The sequence below is a fragment of the Bombina bombina genome, chromosome 4 (genome assembly GCF_027579735.1).
Source record: "Bombina bombina isolate aBomBom1 chromosome 4, aBomBom1.pri, whole genome shotgun sequence".
NCBI lineage: Eukaryota > Metazoa > Chordata > Amphibia > Anura > Bombinatoridae > Bombina > Bombina bombina.
In genome coordinates, this window is record NC_069502.1 from 1,117,156,465 (window position 1) to 1,117,179,838 (window position 23,374).

The following is a 23,374-nucleotide window of genomic DNA, read 5'->3' on the forward strand; positions in this document are numbered from 1 at the left end:
GCCACTACCGATAACCACTTAAAGGGACATAAAACCCATTTATTTTCTTCCATAATTCAGATAGAGCATGCAATTTTACACAACTTTTTAATCTACTTCTATTATCAAATTTGCTTCAGTCTCTTTGAATCCTTTGTTTAGCAATGCACTTCTAGCTGAACACATCAGGTGAGTCAATAACAGGAGGCATATATGTGCAGCCACCATTCCGCAGCTAGCTCCCAGTAGTGCATTGCCGCTCCTGAGCCTACCTAGGTAAGCTTTTCAATAAAGGACACCAAGAGAACAAAGCAAACAATACTCCTTTTTACTATTATTTTTCTACTGCAAGTATATTACTAAATTGCATCTATTGAAAATTGAATGTCGACTATACCTTTAAAATATGTCAGAATAATTGTATATATATATATATATATATATATATATATATATATATATATATATATATATATATATATATATATAAAAATAAATATATAATAAATGTGTGTGTATATATATATATGACGTAAAATTATCAGACATAAATTACTAAAAGAAAATACTAAATGCTGTTTGTAATCATTGTAATCTAAAGTTCTGCATCTCGGCACTAGGTGGCGACGTTGTACCATGAGGAGGGTGGTGCTGAGCAGCTTGTAGTGCCCAGCATTCTATCTCTGCACTCCCGGAAGCTGGCTGCAGCATGTCTCCCGGTGATGTTACTTTTGCTGTGTTCCTGCTGTGCACAACTAGTGCCATGCTCTGCAGCGCATCAGAGAGCACCAAGCTACAGCACAAGGAGGCACAGCACCTGCCTGTCAGGCTGTTTACAGATGAGGACCTGGCCAGTCATAATGGAGACAAGGCAAGTAAACATGGTAGCTAGAGAGGTGTGATCATGTAGTGCAGCCCACTGATGGCATCAAAAGTATGTAACGAACCCAAGATACCTAATACACGCAGTGCGGGACATTAGGAATCCGGTGTCGAATCTGGGGAGTTTGATAGATCCCCAGATTCGACACAACACCGGAGCAGATACAGTGATTGTTAATTAACATTGTTAATTGTTCTATTGAACCTTCATATAATTCAGGTGAATATTTAATAACGACTTAATTAAGCAGCCACTATAGCCATATTTAAAGATGCAGAAATAAAATATTATGTCAGGTTATTAGACTTGCTGGTAAAGCTCACTAGTTGAGGGGGACACTCATAAACAGGTCCATCCTGCTAAACCAGTTCCTATATTATTCTAGGTACCTAGCTTCTTTATTGGCTGTGTTGTCTAGAATTATATATGAATTGGTAAAGTAAGACTCACTGTGATAAAATAATTAACTTTTTTTTTTTTTAAATCAAACTGCTTCATCATTAAGGTGAAACTGTACTAATTGTGTGTTTTTAACCAAAAGAGGGCACTACGTTTTGTTATAATAGATTTTACTGTGCTGGAAAATGATTTACTTGTCAGACTTTTGGGGTGTTTCCCGTCAGCCAATGCATTAGTGGGAGTTGTCTTTATTAGCAAGTGAATAACTAAAACCTGTAAGTATAAGCTGTGCACATTAACTGCTAGTATACATTTCATGTTAAACAGCTTTGACATTGTGCTGCTTTTTTAAATACATTTTTTTTGTATTTTAATATGTTGTAATATCTATTCTCAGAGCTAAAAAAATAATAATGGGTTAGGAGGAAAAGTTTTAAGCTTACTGAGTGTTAAAGGGTCATTAAACACTAAATACATGCTAGATACAATGAAAAGATTAGTCTGAGAATAATATGTAAATGTATTATTTATCAGCTGTTTAACCTTTTAGTGCCGTTATGGCGTTGTATTCCATCCAAACGGCATTGGGCTTTAGCGCCGTTAGGACGGAATACAACGTCATAGCCGTTTGGCTGTCCTGAAGCCAATGGCGCTTCCTGGATGTGATCGCGGTCTGGAGGGCATGCCTAGCGTCATAGGGACTCCCCCCCCCCCCCCCCTGACCCAATCCCATAATTGAAATCTCGTGATCACGTGCACGATCACGGGATTTCAATTTGTCTACATCAGAACGTTGTTCTGATGTAGACATTATGACTCTGTCATGAAAGGGTTAAATATTGACAAAATAAGTATAATGTTTTAGTGTCTATAAAACAATGGGAGCTGCCATGTTGTATCTTTGGTTAAATTCTCTGCTGTGGCCAAATAGGGACAGTTATAAATAGGTCACTAGAGTGTGCAGCCAATGGCTGTGTGGAATATAACAGTGTTCTGCACTTCCATTTCTAACAGCAACTGATAAGCTCACAATTTCAGAATGGAATCAAAGGAAAAGGAGACAAAATAAATAAAAGTCAATTGCAAACTATTTTTATATATATATATATATATATATATATATATATATATCATTTTATATCACATCTCAAAGTGTTTAATGCCCTTTAAAGACGAGCAAAATCCTAGTTTTTTGCGGGCACTCTACAGTTTCTTCTTTAAGACATGATGATCTAAAGTTCTGCATGTGAGTGTCATGTACGTTGCAATATAACGCTAACAAAAAGCCCCCAGTGATGTTGTGATTTGTGTTTGTGACTATCACTCCCTCAGGCTAGTAGTAGGAGAAAGTTTGACTCTTATGTAGTTTAGGAACAAGAATGCAATGTAGCTACAGCAAAACTGAAAACTCGACGCTCAGCATTCATTACTAAACAAATACTGACAATAGCAGAAATTCAGAAATTTTTGTCTCATATTTTTTTATGAATAAATCTAGATCGAACACTGCCGACCTTGTCCATTTTTAGCATTTTCTTAGCGAACGAATGCTGGAATGCCGATGTCTACTAGAAGCCATTTAGCTGCAGGGTAAAAATTTAAACAGAACCCTTTACCTTAAAGGAGCAAATAAATCAAAATTAAACATTTATGATTTAGACAGAGCGTGCATTTTTCAATTTACTTTTATCAAACATACCTAGGTAGGCTCAGAAGCAGCAATACACTACTGTGAGCTAGCTGGTGATTGGTGTTTACACAAATGTGCCTTGTCATTGACTTACCACATGTTTACATCTATTAAAAAATAACTACATTTTGTGGGTATCCTTTGTTGAAAAGCACACTAGGTGGCTTGGGAACAGCAAAGCACTACTGTGAGCGACGCACATATTTTCATTGGCTCACCAGATTTGTTCAGTTAGATTCTAGTAGGGCAATTGATACACTAAAAACACAGTCAAGTCAAAATTAATCTTTTATGATTCAGATAGGGCATACAATTTCAATAACTTTCCAATTTACTTTTATCCTCATATTTGCTTAGTTCTCTTGGTATTCTTTGTTGAAAGCTAAACCTAGGAAGGCTCATATGCTAATTCCTAAGCCCTTGATGTTTGCCTCTTATTTCAGTACATGTTGACAGTTGTGCACAGCTAGACAGTGCTAGTTCATATGTGCCATAAAGATAACATGCTCACTCCCGTGGAGTTATTTATGAGTCAGCACTGATTGGCTAAAATGCAAGTCTGTCAAAAGAACTGAGATAAGGGGGCAGTCTGCAGAGTCTTAAATACAAGGTAATCACAGAGGTAAAAAGTATTTTAATATAACTGTTGGTTATGCACAACTGGGGAATGGGCAATAAAGGGATTATCTATATTTTTAAACAATAAAAATTCTGAAGTAGACTGTCCCTTAACTTTAACTATTTTTTTAATTCTATTTCCAGGGGTTTAACATACAGCTATATGCAAGCCAATAGTGCAAGAATACAATGCTATTAAACATGAGTACATTTCCTTTTTGCCCCATTTATGTCCCTTTAAATATGTTTATTAAACACTAAATACATTTTAAGAGCATAGTATTGAGGTTATTCCCCTCCTCCTCCTATTCAAGGTGCTGCCATCTTGAAGTCTGGCTTTCACTACATTCCAGTGCTGACATGGCTGCACATGTGCAGTAACTCTTCTTCAGATACCTACAGTGTAACCCAGGTTCCAAAATGGCAGCATTCCTAATTAGAGGGAGATGCATGAAATGTATTTAGTGTTCAGTGTCCCTTTAAAGGGATTCGAAAGTCAAAATTAAACTTGCCTGATTTATATAGAGCTTGTCATTTAAAGACACTTTTAAATTCACTTCTATTTTCAAATTTGGTTCGTTCTCTTAGTATCCCTTCTTGAAAATGAATGCGCACATATCCTACACTAGTGGGAACTGCTGGAAATTGGTGCCTGCACACATTTGTCTCTTGTGATTGGCTAACTAGATGTTTTCAGCTAGATGTCAGTAGTGCAATGCTGTCCCTTCAGCAATGAATAACAAGAGAATGAAGCAAATTTGATAATAGAAATAAATTTGAAAGTTTTTTTTTTTAAATGGTTTGTTCTATCTGAATCATAAAAGAAAAATGTTGGGTTTACTATCCCTTTAAGGTTGTTTTATTGGTAGTCATTAACAAGCCTCACAAGCACAAACACACATTTTTATTTATTTAACATTGTATTCATTTATTTTTATCAGCACAGGAACATCTGTTTATAAAAAAACTATTTACTAAACACAAATTGTAATACATATTAAATGCCCTCTCTTTACGTGCAGTACTGGAAAAAAAAACAGGCTCAGTTTTGACCTCTTACTTTTTTTTTCATAGGACGACCAGCCTATATATATGGCAGTGAAAGGATCTGTGTTTGATGTCACTTCAGGAAAACGTAAATTTCTTCTTTTTTTTTTTTGCTCTATTAAAATACGTGATTATCAGTTGCAGAAGTAATAAAAAGTACTTGTGTGTTTACAGAATGTTTTTTATATATATATATATATTTAAATATATATTTAAATATGATTTATTTTATTACTTAGAACAGGGGTGTCCAAACTTTGCTCTCCAGAGGTTTTGGAACTACATTTCCGATGATGCTCAGCCAGCATTTTATCTGACTTAGAACAAGCATAACTAAAAATGTTTGCTTCAGGGTGACTGCAGATCTACTGTATAAGTATATCATTTATATTATTTGTTTGTTGTATGTGTGGTCCCTGAGTGCTAAGTTTGCCATCACTGGTTAAAAATAACATAAACTCAGATAATAGTGCATATACAAGTGTAGATATTTTTGCACCTCATACATTGTTTAGAGCAGTTTTTGCATTGAGATGTTTAACCCCTGCTATTTATCCTTTTAGATTATCTGATTACAGAGTTACACACAAACTAAAAAGCAATATTTATTTGTATTTTTTTAACACCAAATTGGTTTTCACTTTTTTAGCCGTATTTCTGTTTCTGGTATGATGCAATAAATGCAGAAGTTATTTTTCACTACTTATTATACAATACATTTTTTAACAACTGTACTTTCACTGAAAGAAAATGTTTTATAAAAGTCCTAGTTCAGACATCCTCAAACTAGGCCCTCCAGAGGTTTTGGAACTACATTTCCCATGATGTTTACAGCATCATGGGAAATGTAGTTCCAAAACCTCTTGAGGGTCAAGTTTGAGGAACCTAGTTTCTCTGATTTACATATAGGTGCTTGTAATTTTTAGGAGCAATATTGACACAAAGTTAGAAAGCTAAACAACATTACATCTTTATTTAACTGAAGAAAAGTATGTTTCCTAAATATTCCACAATAGGTCTTAGTCTTTGCCTTCGGAGTGCATAGATACTAAACATAAATATACTTTCTGACTAGCACTTACAAGTTATCATAGCACTTTCATGACCTCAGATGACATCTTTTTAGTAAAAACATTTCTGCAAGTTATTTTTAAATAAAATCACATTTAAAATTTGGCAGCTACACTAAAGCACCAGTTCGGTTGCAATGTGTTGGTTAACTGGAGAATAAATCAGTTAGTAAAGTTTTATAATATGATGCAGCAGTTGAAAATTGGATTGGAAATTAGCTGCAGACAAAAAAAGAAATTGTCTCTTAAATAAATAAGAACGTCTTACGTTCAGACAAAACAGTTTTGCAGACTGGGAAAGGCTAAGAGGCGGGTTTGAAAAAATCTGAGAGCCAGTTAACAATAAATGCACTGCTGCTTTGCAGCGCTACGGCATATTTGACTGTTCACTTCAAACAGCAATTTGCTCTGGATACACTGTGTTAAAGGGACAGTAAACATTCAGAATAATGTTATATAATTCTGCACACAGTGCTTTGGCTATCCAAGACCCGCTTAGTAGATCCTGGAGCGGAGTCCAACTTTACACTTCAAAATCGGGAAATACTTTTCATTTTTGAAGTTACCGCTATAATAATGTTATATAATTCTGCACTGTGTACAGAATTATATAACATTATTCTGAATGTTTACTGTCCTTTTAAGAAAAACTTACAAAAATGCAGCCAGAACAAAGCTCTGTTTGAAGAGAACAGCCTGATGTGGAGCAGCACTGCAAAGTTAAAGCACTAACAGTTCCTGCATGTATCCTATTCTTTCTGCAGACATGCAGCATTTTCTGTTCCGCCTTGGGGTTCATGACATCTGCAGGTGTGTGCATAAGCGTTGGAGAGAACCTGGTGAGTGGGTGTAAGATTAGGTGACTGCCTGGGGTGTTGGTAAGGTTGAACATTTTTGTGTATGGATAAGATTGGAGAATGCCTGGGGTTGTGCATAATGAAAGGAAAGCCCTCGTGGGGTGTATATAAGAGTAGTTGAAAGTCTGTGTGGAAGTTAAAGAGCACTTGCTTGTAAGTAAGGCTGGGAGAGTACAATGTGTGTGGTGCTAGAAATGGATGAGTGCCTGAGATTGGTAAGAGCACTTGGTGTGAGTAAGGCTGGGAGAGTACATTGTGTGTGGTGCTAGGAGTGGATGAGTGCCTGAGATTGGTAAGAGCACTTGCGTGTGAGTAAACCTGGGAGAGTACAATGTGTGTGGTGCTAGGAGTGGATGAGTGCCTGAGATTGGTAAGAGCATTTGAGTAAAGCTAGGAGAGTACATGGTGTGTGGTGCTAGGAGTGGATAAGTGCCTGAGATTGGTAAAAGCACTTGCGTGTGAGTAAGGCTGGGAGAGTAAATTGTGTGTGTGGTGCTAGGAGTGGATGAGTGCCTGAGATTGGTAAAAGCACTTGCGTGTGAGTAAGGCTGGGAGAGTAAATTGTGTGTGTGGTGCTAGGAGTGGATGAGTGCCTGAGATTGGTAAGAGCACTTGCGTGTGAGTAAGGCTGGGAGAGTACTTGGTGTGTGGTGCTAGGAGTGGATGAGTGCCTGAGATTGGTAAGAGCACTTGCGTGTGAGTAAGGCTGGGAGAGTACATGGTGTGTGGTGCTAGGAGTGGATGAGTGCCTGAGATTGGTAAGAGCACTTGTGTGTGAGTAAGGCTGGGAGAGTACATGGTGTGTGGCAGTAGGAGTGGATGAGTGCCTGCATGTGAGAGTGTAAAGGTATAAATATACTGCTGAGATGAGTAAGTGGGGGAGAGTGACTGGAAAATGCTTGGGGTTGTATATAGGCAGGAAGAGCATCTGTGTGCTGTTGTATATGGGTGGGGGAGTGTCTGATTGGTGTGTACAAGACTTTGAGAGTACCTAGTGGGCGTGTGTAATGGTGGGGGTGTATCAGTACTTTTGAGAAAGCACCTGGGGGTTTGTATGTAGGGAGGGTGATTGAGTTGATTTATTTTACAGTAGGGAGGAAACGGCTATTTATAAAAGTAAAACATTAACAACAGAAGGTATGGGACGGTTGCTTAGTTCTGCTGTATATGGTCCTGAAAGCCGGCATCCAGGACCATGTTAAAGTACTTGGTACTCTAGTGGCTAACACAATTTTGGTAGATTCATTCCAAGATAATCATATTTTTTTACACCAGGTGCTGATCATACAGAGAAGCTGACTGATGCATATGTTCCATGCGCACACATATACTCTTATTATCCAAGGGACCATGTAAAATTGTAGCCTATAATTAGACTTTTTTTTACTTTTTATTTTTTAAATAATCACAATGGGAAATTTTCTCAAAAAATGTTGAGGTTAAATAGCCACAACATCATTTGCACTATAATATCATATTAAATTACATTTCTGCAATCGATCTAAGCCTTTATTCTCTTTAGGTGTATTTTCTTTATAATTACAAATGTATTTTTATTCTTTCAAATTGACATGATGAGTAACTTATTAACAGCTCTTGTCTCAGACCCTTTTTATCTAAATGTGGAATATATTTTTGTCTGTTTTTGTTACTTTTAAATTTTTATGTCATGATTGAAAAAGAAATTTGAAATAAAAAAAATGCAGCTTTGGAGCCCAAAAAAGTTTTTTAAAGGGACATGAAACCTATTTCATAATTCAGAGAGAGCATACGATTTTAAAGGGACACTGAACCCACATTTTTTCTTTCATGATTCAGATAGAGCATTAAATTTTTTAAGCAACTTTCTAATTTACTCCTATTATAAAATTTTCTTCATTCTCTTGGTATCTTTATTTGAAATGCAAGAATGTAAGTTTAGATGCTGGCCCATTTTTGGTGAACAACCTGGGTTGTTCTTGCTGATTGGTGGATAAATTCATCCACCAATAAAAAAGTGCTGTCCAGTGAGTCCTGAACAGGAAAAAAAAGCTCAGATGCCTTATTTTTCAAATAAAGATAGCAAGAGAACAAAAAGATTGATAATAGGAGTAAATTAGAAAGTTGCTTAAAATTGCATGCTCTATCTGAATCACAAAAGAGAAACAATTTGGGTTCAGTGTCCATTTAAGTAACTTTCCAATTTCTATTATCTAATTTGTTTCATTCTCTTTGTATTGTTTGTTGAAAAGAATACATAGGTAAGCTCAGAAAGTGCTGATTGGTGGCTGCACATATATGCCTCTTGTCATTGGCTTTTAGCTAACTCCCAGTAGTGCATTGTTGCTCCTTCAACAAAGGATACCAAGATAATGAAGCAAATTAGATTTACAGAAGTAAATTGGAAAGTTGTTTAATATTATATCATCTATCTGAATCATGAAAGAAAATGTTTGGGTTTTATGTCCCTTTTAAGTCTGAGATAGTTATTCAGAGCACCAGTTTAAAAAACATAAGTGCATTGCAAAAAAGTCCCTTTAATGGAAAGTAGTTATTTTTGTTAATACTTTCAGCAGACTTGTACAGAGCATGATGATACAATGATGTGTTTGTCTCTTTACTTCTGCAGAATTTTATGGAAAAGGAGCTCCGTACAATGCGCTTGCAGGCAAAGACGCTACAAGAGGAGTTGCAAAAATGTCACTTGAACCAGCAGACCTCACTTATGACACTGTAAGCAAAGCTCATTATTACAATGGCATTAAATGTTTGTAGATAAACTGGCACACACTGGTGAACATATTTGTCTATACGCTTCACTTGCACCATTTTAAAAGGACACTAAACTCAAAATTAAACTTCAGAGAGAGCATGCAGTTTTAGGAAACTTTCCAATTTACCTACATTTTTAAAATGGTTCCCGATCTTTTGAAATGCACACTTTCTAAAGCAGCAGCTACCACTGAGCATGTGTAAGAGTTAACAATGTATACATATATCAATCTGTGATTGGCTGGTGGCTGTCACATGAATTTTAAAATTTGTCAGAAAAAAAAAAATACTGTTCATTTAAAATTCATTTTTGGCAGCAGGAGGTTTAATCAATGGCAAAATAATTCTGATTGTGCTCAAGTAAAGAGATTCTAAAATCCTGCTAGGGAGGGGGTTGTGTATATTCATGTTGTTCAAATGGCTTTTACAGTAGGACAAATTACATGCTGTAATGCTTTAGAGCAGGGGTGCTCAATAGGTAGATCGGGATCTACCAGTAGACCCTGAAGGCGATGCTGGTAGATCGTGGCCCATTTGATCAAAATGATGTGGTCAAGTTACGCAATCTCAAAACTGAGGCGTGAGTAGAGTATGGTTACTAGGGATACCACTTTATTTACCGTAGTGTGTGAAGGGGCAGGTCATTAACCCCTTAATGACCACAGCACTTTTCCATTTTCTGTCCGTTTGGGACCAAGGCTATTTTTACATTTCTGCGGTGTTGTGTTTAGCTGTAATTTTCCCCTTACTCATTTACTGTACCCACACATATTATATACCGTTTTTCTCGCCATTAAATGGACTTTCTAAAGATACCATTATTTTCATCATATCTTATAATTTACTATAAAAAAAATTATAAAATATGAGGAAAAAATGGAAAAAAACACACTTGTTCTAACTTTGACCCCCAAAATCTGTTACATATCTACAACCACCAAAAAACACCCATGCTAAATAGTTTCTAAATTTTGTACTGAGTTTAGAAATACCCAATGTTTACATCTTCTTTGCTTTTTTTGCAAGTTATAGGGCCATAAATACAAATAGCACTTTGCTATTTCCAAACCACTTTTTTTCAAAATTAGCGCTAGTTACATTGGAACACTGATATCTTTCAGGAATCCCTGAATATCCATTGACATGTATATATTTTTTTTTAGAAGACATCCCAAAGTATTGATTTAGGCCCATTTGGTATATTTCATGCCACCATTTCACCACCAAATGCGATCAAATAATTTTTTTTTTTTCACTTTTTCACAAATTTTTCACAAACTTTAGGTTTCTTACTGAAATTATTTACAAGCAGCTTGTGCAATTATGACATAATTGGTTATAAATTTTTCTCTGGGATCTCCTTTGTTCAGATATAGCAGACATATATGACTTTGGCGTTGCTTTTTGGTAATTAGAAGGCCGCTAAATGCCACTGCGCACCACACGTGTATTATGCCCAGCAGTGAAGGGGTTAATTAGGGAGCATGTAGGGAGCTTTTTGGGGTAATTTTAGCTTTAGTGTAGTGTAGTATACAACCCAAAGTATTGATCTAGGCCCATTTTGGTATATTTCATGCAACCATTTCACCGCCAAATGCGATCAAATAAAAAAAAACTTTACATTTTTCCAAATTTTAGGTTTCTCACTGAAATCATTTACAAACATTTTGTGCAATTATGGCACAAATGGTTGTAAATGCTTCTCTGGGATCCCCTTTGTTCAGAAATAGCAGACATATATATGGCTTTGGTGTTGCTTTTTGGTAATAGAAGGCCGCTAAATGCCGCTACGCACCACACGTGTATTATGCTCAGCAGTGCAGGGGTTAATTAGGGAGCTTGTAGGGTTAATTTTAGCTTTAGTGTAGTCTAGTAGACAACCCCAAGTATTGATCTAGGCCCTTTTTGGTATATTTCATGCCACCATTTCACCGCCAAATGCGATCAAATTAAAAAAAATAGTCAACTTTTTCACAAGCTTTAGGTTTCTCACTGAAATTATTTACAAACAGCTTGTGCAATTATAGCACAATTTGGTTGTAAATGCTTCTCTGGGATCCCCTTTGTTCAGAAATAGCAGACTTATATGGCTTTGGTGTTGCTTTTTGGTAATTAGAAGGCCGCTAAATGCCACTGCTCACATGTGAATTATGCCCAGCAGTGAAGGGGTTAATTAGGTAGCTTGTAGGAAACTTGCAGGGTTAATTTTAGCTTTAGTGTAGAGATCAGCTTCCAACCTCACACATCAGACCCCCTGATTCCTCCCAAAGAGCTCTCTTCCCTCCCCCACCCCACAATTGTCCCCGCCATCTTAAGTACTGGCAGAAAGTCTGCCAGTACTAAAAAAAAAAAAGGTATCTTCTTTTTTTTTTTTTAAATCTTTTTTTTTTTTAAAGCATATTTACATATGCTGTTGTTTAGGATCCCCCCCCCAAAAAAAACCAGCTCTCTAACCCTCCCCCTCTGCCTTATTGGGGGCCATCTTGGGTACTGGCAGCTGTCTGCCAGTACCCAGTTTGCAAATAAAATGTTTATTTTTATTCTTTTTTCCTTTTTTCTGTAGTGTAGCTTCCCCCCCTCAAGACCAATCTCACACCCGCTCCCAGATCCCTTAGATTTATTTTTTATATATATATATTTACCCCCCACTTTCTCCCACTTTCAAAAACAATTTTTCTGTAGTGTAGCGGTTCCCACCCGCTCCCTCCCCGTGCACGCGCCCGCCTCCTCCTGTGCACGTGCGCGCCCCCGGCGATCCCAGTCCCGATCCCGCCCCTCTCTCTCACTTAGACCTCATCGATGGCCGCTCACCCGCCTCCCAATTCAGCTCCCACCCACCAACAAATGCGGCCATCGATGTCCGGTGCAGAGAGGGCCACAGAGTGTCTCTCTCTGCACCGGAGGGGTAAAATTTGTTATTGCAGGATGCCTCTATCGAGGCATCCTGCAATAACCGGAAAGCAGCTGGAAGTGATCAGGATCGCTTCCAGCTGCTTTCCAGACCGAGGACGTGCAAGGTACGTTCTTGGTCGTTAAGGGACTTTTTTTTAGAGGACGTACCCTGCACGTCCTCGGTCGTTACGGGGTTAAACAGTCTGATGGTCGGACATGAAAAGTGCTAAAGGATTGGATCTTAATGTAGATGATTTTTAAATGACAACACAATTGGCCTATAAAAGCATGGTTGAGTGAGTATTCTCCCAATGGATATGGCGGTATAGTATAGTTAGGAGGGTAAGCGTCAATATATAGAAAATGAAAAGCTGGAGGCTGCTGTGCTATGCTAATGAAACAAGTCTGATTGACGTCTCGCAAATGAACGTGTTGACCCAGTAAGAAATGGTTTGCATGGCGCGCTATTAAAATGTATTTGTGTAAGCCTCACTGGGTCATATCAGGCCAAGCCCGCGGCACAAAGTAAAGGGGGTCTGTGGCAGTAATTTAAATGCAGTATTTTGTAGCATGGTAACCCGAATTAAAGTCAGTGCCACTTTTGTCATCAGGATTAATCTGTTGTATCTTAATGTTTTTGCACATCCATGTGTTACTAAATCATGCAACCTTAAAGGGATATGAAACACACATTTTTTTTATTCTTTTTCACGATTCAGATATAGAACATGCAATTTTAAACAACTTTTTTTATATACTCCTATTAACAACAATTTGTCTTCATTCTCTTGGTATCTTTATTTGAAAAAAATCAGGAATGTAAGCTTAGGAGCCGGGACATTTTTTAGTGGGTAGATCTAGTTGAGCTGGTCATTTGAAAAGTGGATCCCAACACAAAAAAGTGTTTATTTTTTGTCCACTCACCCCTGCTTTGGAGCAGTGGTCGCCAACCAGTGGTCCATGGAGAAGATGTTGGTGGTCCTTGATCTCCTCTGATGGTGTCACCCCTGTCATGCCGCAACTCCCTACAGTGCCTGGCTGGACATCAGTGAAAACCAACGGAGGAGGAGTTAAATCACAATCTCCCAACACACGTTGCGTAGTACTGCGCAACTTGCGTAGCTAGATTGTATTTTTAACTCCTCAAATGCAAATTAGCCTTATGGTGGGTTTGGAAATCTGCATTTTTTTTAGCCCCCAATAGCTTGTGAATGGAAGAAAAAGCACAGCGCAAGGTATTTGAAGAACATTTTAAATATATTAATACTCTGTAGTAATAATTAGAAAATGTCTGACCTTACCATCCCTTTAAATATAATTATTTTTTCCCCCACTTTCTGCCTCTCTGTTTCCAGCTCAAAATCATCCTTCATCTTTCATTTGGAAGTACTCTCTCAGTTCTGTCATTCAGTTAGTTAATTCCAAAAAAAATTCTTAAAAATTAGTAAATATATACATAATGTAAACTTAGCTATGGTTATACTAGTTTTGTACAATGTGTGTATATATATATATATATATATATATATATATATATATATATATATATATATATATATATATATATATATATATATATATATATATATATACACACACACACACACATTATACAGGTTTGTACCTTTTTTTTAAAAAAACCACGGGATTCAAAATTGTGAGTTTAGTGGTCCCTGAGGTCCGAAAGGTTAGCGACCCCTGCTTTAGAGCATGTCATTTTAGCACTATTGACCCTACAACTTTATCTCAATAACCCCCACAAAGGCACTTGGCACACTTTTGTCTTTAGAATTGTTCTGCTGAAAAATTAAACCTCTTCCGCACAACTTTAAGCCAGAAGGGATTTTATACTTCTGCAGAATAGAGGGGTTCCTCACTGGTCAAAGTGTAGTTGATCTTGCGCAATACATTTTTTTTTTCTTTCTTTCTGATGAAGAGATTTAGAGACCGCTACTCTCCCATGAAGACAGTACTGTGCCAGTTGTTTCTTGTATAGCTGGTCTTGAATTGTGGATACAGATGCTATTCCAATTACGTAATGTTATTAACTTTATATTCTGATCGTCTGATGGTGTGATCAATTTAGGTCTGCCCGGTATTGCTTTGTTTGAAAGGTATTTGGTTTTAGAAAATATCTTCAGTGTCCTGCCCCCTTAGAAACATTACCTGCAATTTTTTGTTGGGAATCTTTTTCCGTCTTCAGAGCAACTTGCCCTTAAATTGCTTCACTAAGCTCCTTTGACATAATTACAGATGGTATTTCAAAAAATGTCCTTCTTCAAATGCCCTAACAGCAGGATTTGCAGAAGCACTAGTAGAATCTCTAGCAGGACTATACTGATAATAGAATTAATTTTCAGGTTTTAGTCAAAAGACAAATACAACTAAAATATGTTAGAATGTTACCTTTTAAATGAAATGTATAGTGATACATTAGTTCTGAAAATGTACACACATATGGTGTGGGAAGATTATTAATTTTTTTTTTTTATTATTTATTAATTTTTATTATTATTTAGCAGCATGTCATTGTTGATACAAAAGTTTAAACAGAAACAAAAGAGGGAGAAAACATCAGTCTCCAAAAGAAAGGAGAACAAACTCCCATATAGTAAAATGAAATAGTAGCGCTAGACTGTCCGTGATAAGTCCTTTGAAAACAGTAGCCCCACTCCATATAAATGCATGGTGATTGACAATGACACCAGTGTACAAAACATAACTCAAACAACAACAAAACTATGCTGAAATTTCTTAATTTAAGATCACTTTGTATATATTCTACACATCTAGTGGTATCCCTCGACTTTGTATTTAACTATCAACCTTTGAGAGAAGTGCTAAGCTAAAGAGGTCATTATTAGAGTATCAGGCAGGGGTGGGACCACGTCAGCCATACCCCTCTAAGATAACACTAGGCCTGTCATTCCTCCTAGGTCACTCCTGTAACTTGTGTAAAGCTCCCCCATTCTATCTTCAGATCATTTTAGATTTCATCCCAGATGAATTTTAAATCATGGAAGAATCCTAACCTATTCGATTTAAAGAAACCGTATTCTTCCATTCTTAAGGTATCTGTCATGTGAGAGTGCCAGTCCTTTAGGGTCGGACAGATTTGAGATTTCCAGAGCCTAGCGACTAAGGATCTAGCAGAATTCAATGCCAACTGAATTAGTCGGGTTCTTAATTACATTTAGGTAACAGGTTCAGTAGGGCCGTTTTCGGGTCTAGCTGATAGGAATCCCCCCGCCCCATTATGACTTGTGGGATATTCTGTATGCCCTCCCAAAAAGGTGACTATTTAGGACATGCCCACCATATGTGTGTCATCGTCACCCTTTCCCCACAACCCCTCCAACAAATGTCCGACGAGGCAGTGAAAATGCATTTAAGTCTGGTAGGTGTCAAGTACCACCTAGTCAGGAGTTTGTAATTTGTCATTAAAAATCCAGCTGAGGATGAAGATTTTCTTGTGTTATTAAAATTTTTAACCCACTCTGCTTCTGTGATAGTCTTATTCAATTGCCTATGCCAGCGTTCTATATAATCAGGAAGTTTCGAGCTATGTGCATTAACTAGGAATCTCTTAGCCCACGATAAGGTGTGATGTGCTGAACTTGTCATAGCGCATGTCTGTTCGAAGGGTGTGAGATTTCTTGTAAGTGACTGTTTGAGAGGGTGGGTTTGGAGAAAATGGTGAACTTATATTTTAGCCACCTAACAAAAACTCCACCTAGGATGTCTGTAAGGTCTGACCTGTTTTTGAGTTTGCCCTCACTGAGTAAATTAAATAGGGGAACCGTGTAACCCATCTCCCAATTATTCAGGTTATTCCTGTCAAACATTACCCCCCCCCCTAATAGCTCAGCATTCAGGGAAATTGGGGACATGGGTGATCTGAGTGTTGATATTCCTGGGAATCTCTTTATCAAAGTGTCCCATAATTTGAACACATGGTGTAAAAGCGGGTATGCCTTCAACCATGGGGGTCGATTCTGCTTTGCTATCCAACATAAAGCTCCCGGGGAGGGGGAGTGAAGTATATGTGAATCTATTGGAATCCAAGCCTTAGAGTCCCTATTTCTGTTCCACTCTATGATTCTCTGTAAGCCCGTGGCCTGATAATTGGTTTCTATCTTAGGCAGACCCAACCCTCCATCTCTGGCTGACCTGTACATAGTTGCCTTCTTGGGAAGATTATTTTTATAAAAATATGACATTAAGATTTGACAAGGGAAACAAAACCCTGATTTATCATTGTGTAAAGTAATGCATTAAATAATATCTATCAGTTCATTACAATATTTGACCACGTTTTTTAAATATAAAACCAGTTGGTAATGGCTGGATTATATTTCTCTTGTTAAGTGTATCCAGTCCACGGATCATCCATTACTTATGGAATATATTCTCCTCCCCAACAGGAAGCTGCAAGAGTCCACCCACAGCAAAGCTGCTATATAGCTCCTCCCCTAACTGCCATATTCAGTCATTCTCTTGCAAGCCTCAACATAGATAGGAGGTTGTGAGAGTCTGTGGTGCTTTCTACTTAGTTTATTCTTCAATCAAAAGTTTGTTATTTTTAAATGGCACCGGAGTGTGCTGTTTATCTCAGGCAGTATTTGGAAGAAGAATCTGCCTGCGTTTTTCTATGATCTTAGCAGACGTAACTAAGATCCATTTGCTGTTCTCACACATTCTGAGGAGTGAGGTACTTCAGAGGGGGAATGGCGTGCAGGTTTTCCTGCAGATAAGGTATGTGCAGTAAAATATTTTTCTAGGAATGGAATTGACTAAGAAAATACTGCTGATACCGAAGTAATGTAAGTAAAGCCTTAAATGCAGCGATAGCGACTGGTATCAGGCTTATTAATAGAGATACATACTCTTGTAAAAATGTGTTTTAAAACGTTTGCTGGCATGTTTAATCGTTTTTTAACATATGTTTGGTGATAAAACTTATTGGGGCCTAAGTTTTTTCCACATGGCTGGCTTAAATTTTGCATAGAAACAGTTTCCTGAGGCTTTCCACTGTTATAGTATTAAAGTTACAGTTGGTGCAGTTAAAATTACAAACAGTGACATTCAGCTTCCCTCAGCAGTCCCCTGCATGCTATAGGACATCTCTGAAGGGCTCAAAAGGGCTTCAAAAGTAGGAGCTGTTATGACTGTTTAAAACATATTTTTCGTTTTGTTAATCTGTTTTTTGTATTAAGGGGTTAATCATCCATTTGCAAGTGGGTGCAATGCTCTGCTAACTTGTTACATACACTGTAAAAATTTTGTTAGTTTAACTGCCTTTTTTCACTGTTATTTCAAATTTTGGCAAAATTTGTTTCTCTTAAAGGCACAGTAACGTTTTATATATTTGCTTGTTAACTTGATTTAAAGTGTTTTCCAAGCTTACTAGTCTCATTATTAGTCTGTTCTAACATGTCTGACATAGAGGAAGCTCTGTGTTCATTATGTTTTAAAGCCATGGTGGAACCCCATCTTAGAATGTGTACCAGATGTACTGATTTCATGTTAAACAATAAAGATCATTTTTTGTCTTTAAAAACATTATCACCAGAGGATTCTGTCGTGGGGGTAGTTATGCCGACTAACTCTCCCCACGTGTCAGACCTTTTGACTCCCGCTTTAGGGACTCACGCTCAAATGGCGCCAAGTACATCAAGGGCACCCATAGCGTTTCTTTCCAGGGGATTCTGTCGAGGGGAAAGTTATGCTGACTAACTCTCCCCACGTGTCAGACCCTTCGACTCCCGCTTCAGGGACTCACGCTCAAATGGCGCCAAGTACATCAAGGGCGCCCATAGCGTTTATTTTACAAGACATGGCAAAGGTGGTGAATAATATTCTGGCAGCAGTATTAGTCAGACTACCTGAAATTAAAGGAAAGCAGTTAGCTCTGGGGGTAGATACAGAGCATACAGATGCTTTAAGAACCATGTATGATACTACCTCACAATATGCTTAGTCTGTGGGTGATTTTTTTTTTTTTGACTCAGGGAAGATGATTTAACCTGATTCTGATATTTCTACATTTAAAATTTATGCTTGAGAACCTCCACTTGTTGCTCAGGGAGGCTTTGGCTGCTCTGAATGAATGTGTACAATCGCAGGGCCAGAGAAATTGTGTAGACTGGATAAATAATATGCAGTGCCGGTGTGTACTGATGTTTTTCCAATACCTAAAGAGGTTTACTAAAAATTTTTTTAATAAGGAATGGGATAGACCAGGTGTGCCGTTCTCTTCCCCTCCTATTTTTTAGAAGAATGTTTTCTAATAGTTACCACCACACGGGACTTCTGGCAGACAGTTCCTAAGGTGGAGAGAAGAGTTTCTACTCTAGCTAAGCGTACCACTACCTCTGACGAGGACAGTTGTGCTTTTTAGATCCAATGGATAAAAAATGTTTATTCAACAGGGTTTTATCCTGCAGCCCCTTGCATACATTGCTTCTGTCACTGCTGCTGCTGCGTTCTGGGTTGAGTCTCTTGATGAGGCTTTACAGTTAAGCGACTTCATTGGATGAATATATTTGACAAGCTTATGCTAGCCAATTCCTTTGTTTTCTGATGCCTTGTTCATTTGACTAGACTAACGGCTAAGAATTCTGTTTTTTACTATACTGGCGCGCAGAGCGCTATGGCTTATATCATGGTCAGCTGTCGTGACTTTAATAAATAAGCTACTTAACTTCCCTTCAAGGGGCAGACCCTATTCGGGCCTGGTTTGAAGGAGATTATTGCTTATATCACTGGAGGAAAAGGTCATGCCCTTCCTCAGGATAGGTCTAAATCAAGGGCAAAAAAAAAAAAAAAAAATCTAATTTTCGTTCCTTTTAAAAACTTCAGGGCAGGTGTGGCATCCTCTTCCTCTAAGGCAAAACAAGAGGGAATTTTTGCTCAGTCCAAGGCGGTCTGGAGACAATCGGACCTGGAACAAAGATAAGCAGGCCAAGGAGCCTGCTGCTGCCTCTAAGGCAGCATGAAGGAACGGACCCCTATCCGGTAACGGATCCTATAGGGGGCAGACTTTCATTCTTTGCCCAGGCGTGGGCAAGAGATGCCCAGGATCCCTAGGCATTGGAATTTATATCCCAGAGATATCTTCTGGATTTCAAAGATTCCCCCCCCAAAAAAGGGGAGATTTCGCCTTTCACAATTATCTGCAAACCAGATAAAGAAGGAGGCATTCTTACATTGTGTACGAGATCCATCCAGTTCCAAGAGAGGAACAGGGACAGAGTTTTTACTCAAATCTGTTTGTGGTTCCCAAGGAGAGGGAACCTTCAGACCTATTTTGGATCTAAAGATCTTAAACAAATTCCTCAGAATTCCGTCATTTAAGATGGAAACTATTCGTACCATCTTAACTATGATCCAGGAGAGTCAATAGAGGACTACAATGGATTTGAAGGATGCTTATCCTCACATTGTGATGCATAAAGATCACCATCGTTTTTCAGGTTTGCCTTTCTAGTCAGGCATTACCAGTTTGTAGCTCTTTCCTTTGGGATATCTACAGCCCCAAGAATCTTTATGGAGGTTCTGGGGTCGCTTTGGCGGTCCTTAGACCGCGGGGCATAGAAGTGGCCCCTTATTTAGACGACATCCTGATACAGGCGTCAAACATCCAAATTGCCCAGTCTCATACGGACGTAGTACTGGCATTTCTGAGATCACATGGGTGGAAAGTGAACAAGGAAAGAGTTCTCTATCCCCAATCTCAAGGGTTTCCCTCCTAGGGACTCTGATAGATTCTGTAGAAATGAAAATTTACCTGACGGAGTCCAGGTTGTCAAAGTTTCTAAATTTCTGCCGTGTTTTTTTCATCCCATCCGCGCCCTTCGGTGGCTCAGTACATGAATGAAATCGGCTTAATGGTAGCGGCAAGGGACATAGTACCGTTTGCACGTCTACATTTCAGACCGCTGCAACTATGCATGCTCAGTCAGAGGAACGGGGATTACACAGATTTGTCCCCCTGTTAAACCTGGACCAAGAGACCAGAGATTCTCTTCTCTGGTGACTATGTCGGGTCCATCTGTCCAAGGGTATGACCTTCCGCAGGTCAGATGGGACAATTGTTACAATAGATGCCAGCCTTTTAGGTTGGGATGCAGTCTGGAACTCCCTGAAGGCTCAGGGATAGTGGACTTAGGAGGAGACCCTCCTTCTAATAAATATTCTGGAACTGGGAGTGATATTCCATGCTCTTCAGACTTGGCCTCAGTTAGCAACTCTGAGGTACATCATACTCAGTCGGACAATATACACGACTGTGGCTTACATCAGCCATCAAGGGGGAACAGAAGTTCCCTAGCGATGTTAGAAGTCTTACAATAATTCACTGGACAGAGACTCACTCTTGTCTATCAGCTATCCATATCCCAGGTGTTGAGAACTGGGAGGTGGATTTTCTAAGTCGTCAGACTTTTCTTCCGGGGGAGTGGGATTTCCTCCGGAGGTCAAGACCAAGCAGGAGAGGGCTTTGGTGTTTTTGACAGCGCCTGCGTAGCCACGCAGGACCTGGTATGCAGATCTGGTGGACATGTCATCCTTTCCATCACGGTCTCTGCTTCAGAGACAGGTCCCTCTACCTCAGGGTCCTTTCAACCATCTAAATAGAATCAATCTGAGATGGACTGCCTGGAGACTGAACGCTTGATGTTATCAAAGCATGGCTTCTCCGAGTCAGTCATTGATACCTTAATACAGACATGAAAGCCTGTCTCTAGGAAAATTGAACATAGATATGGTGTAAATATCTGATTGTTATGAATCCAAGGGTTACTCATGGAGTAAAGTCTGGATTCCCAGGATATTATCTTTTCTCCAAGATGTTTTTGAGAAAAGGGTTGTCAGCTAATTCCTTAAAAGGGGACAGATTTTTACTCTGTCTATTTTTTTGCACAAGCGTCTGGCAGGTATTCTAGACGTTCAGGCATTTGGTCAGGCTTTGGTTAGATCCAAGCCTGTGTTTAAAACTGTTGCTCCGCCATGGAGCTTAAACCTGATTCTTAAGGTTCTTCAAGAAGTTCCGTTTGAACCTTTTTTGTTCCATAGATATCAATCTTTATCTTGGAAAGTTCCTTTTGGGTAGCTAATTCCTCGACTCGTAGAGTCTCCAAGTTATCTGTGTTACAATGTGATTCTCCTTATCTGGTCCTTCGTACGGATAAGGTAGTCCTGCGTACCAACCTGGGTTTTTTCCTAAGGTGGTATCTAACAAGTACATCACTCAAGAGATAGTTGTTCCATGCTTGTATCCTAATCCTTCCTCAAAGAAGGAACGTCTATTACACAATATTGGACGTGGTTTGTGCTTTAAAGTTTTACTTACAAGCTACTACAGTTTTCATCAAACGTTCACCTTGTTTGTTGTCTATTCTGGACAGAGGAGAGGTCAAAAGACTTCAGCAGCCTCTCTGTCTTTTTGGTTAAAAAGCATAATTCATTTAGCTTATGAGACTGCTGGACAGCAGCCTCCTGAAGGGATTACAGCTCATTCTACTAGAGCTGTGGTTTTCACTTGGGCCTTTTTTAAATGTGGCTTCTGTTGAACAGATTTACAAGACGGAGTCTTGGTCTGCGCTTCATACTTTTCATATTTAACAAATTTGATACCTTGCTTCTTCGGAGGCTATTTTTGGGAGAAAGGGTTTTTTACAGGCAGTGGTAACTTCCGTTTAAGTACCTGCCTTGTCCCTCCCATCATCCGTGTACTTTAGCCTTGGTATTGGTATTCCATAAGTAATGGATGATCCGTGGACTGGATACACTTAACAAGAGAAAACATAATTTATGCTTACCTGATAAATTTATTTCTCTTGTAGTGTATCCAGTCCACGGCCCGCCCTGTCACTTTAAGGCAGGTAATTTTTTCATTTGAACTACAGTCACCACTGCACCCTATGGTTTTTCCTTTCTCTGCATGTTTTCGGTCGAATGACTGAATATGGCAGTTAGGGGAGGAGCTATATAGCAGCTTTGCTGTGGGTGGACTCTTGCAGCTTCCTGTTGGGGAGGAGAATATATTCCATAAGTAATGGATGATCCGTGGACTGGATACACTACAAGAGAAATAAATTTATCAGGTAAGCATAAATTATGTTATTAAAGCATTTTGGAACCTACTGTATAAATAAAAAATGTGATTGGCAGATACTCACATATGCCACACCTGTGTTTGGCTCAGCCCTAACATCAGTAGCTCTAAGCCTACCTGAAATTGACATAGTCTTCAGCAATGTTTTTGCACTTGAATTTTATGGGCTTTAGTTTGATTGACATTTTCTGTGACATAAATTGCCTTTATTTTTGTTCTCTTTAGACTGGACTTTCTGAAGAAGAGCTGAAATCCCTGGATGAAATCTTTGAGAATGTATACAAGAAAAAATACCCCATTGTTGGATACACAGCTCGACGGATCTTAAATGAAGATGGGAGCCCCAATCCAGACTTCAAACCAGAAAATCAGCCTCAATTTAGTATCAAAGATGAGTTTTGACATAAAAAGGACATGGGTTTAAATATTTAGAATACTAATTGTACCATCATTTGTTAAATACCATAAACATTAAACATATTTTTTATATACACAGGGATATAGTTTATTGTCATTCTTTATTTAAAACATTAAATAATCTCTTTTTTTCTGTTTCTCTTTTATATTTACAAAAATATCCATATGATCCAAGGTGTTTCCTGCATTGTATCTATACAATAATTGTGTTTTATAACGTGTCCGTCGCCAGTTGCGAATACATCCTCAAAGGATTGTTGGCAGTGCGAGGCAGCCAAAAGAATGTTGGCTATGCGTGCAGCCAAATGAATTCTGCATCCAGGTGGATTCCGAAAATGGATTCTTTTACCACCCTGCCATTTTCGGAATCCACCGGGATGCATGGAAGGCAAACGGAGCATTACAAAAAAACCTAACTGCCCTCATTAAGTATTTAAAAAAATCTAACCGCCCACAATAAGTATTAAAAAAAAATCTAACCGCCTGTGCGAAGTATTTAAGAAAAAACAAAAAACTACCTAATAAATTTATTAACCCCTAAATCCTCCAACCCCCTAACATCGCAAACTACCTAATACATCTATTAACCCCTAATCTGCCATTCCCCCACATCACAAATTAATTAATTTATTAGCCCCTAAACTGCCATCCACC

The 23,374-nt window shown here is 38.4% G+C and overlaps 1 protein-coding gene across 1 annotated transcript; it reads left to right on the forward strand.

The window, feature by feature from the left end:
- Positions 1 to 626: 626 nt before the first annotated feature.
- NENF (neudesin neurotrophic factor) lies at positions 627 to 22,802 on the forward strand. Its single transcript, XM_053712438.1, has 4 exons — positions 627 to 850; positions 4,644 to 4,704; positions 9,152 to 9,255; positions 22,529 to 22,802. Exons 1-4 carry the CDS (start codon positions 689 to 691, stop codon positions 22,703 to 22,705), a joined length of 504 nt encoding a protein of 167 aa, XP_053568413.1. The 5' UTR covers positions 627 to 688; the 3' UTR covers positions 22,706 to 22,802.
- The last annotated feature ends 572 nt before the right edge of the window (positions 22,803 to 23,374 follow it).

Coding starts and splice junctions, on each gene's coding strand:
- NENF (XM_053712438.1), top strand. CDS start 689: ATGTCTCCCGGTGATGTTACTTTTGCTGTGTTCCTGCTGTGCACAACT. Junction 4,705..9,151: donor TGATGTCACTTCAGGAAAAC/GTAAATTTCTTC, acceptor TTACTTCTGCAG/AATTTTATGGAAAAGGAGCT. Junction 9,256..22,528: donor CAGACCTCACTTATGACACT/GTAAGCAAAGCT, acceptor TGTTCTCTTTAG/ACTGGACTTTCTGAAGAAGA.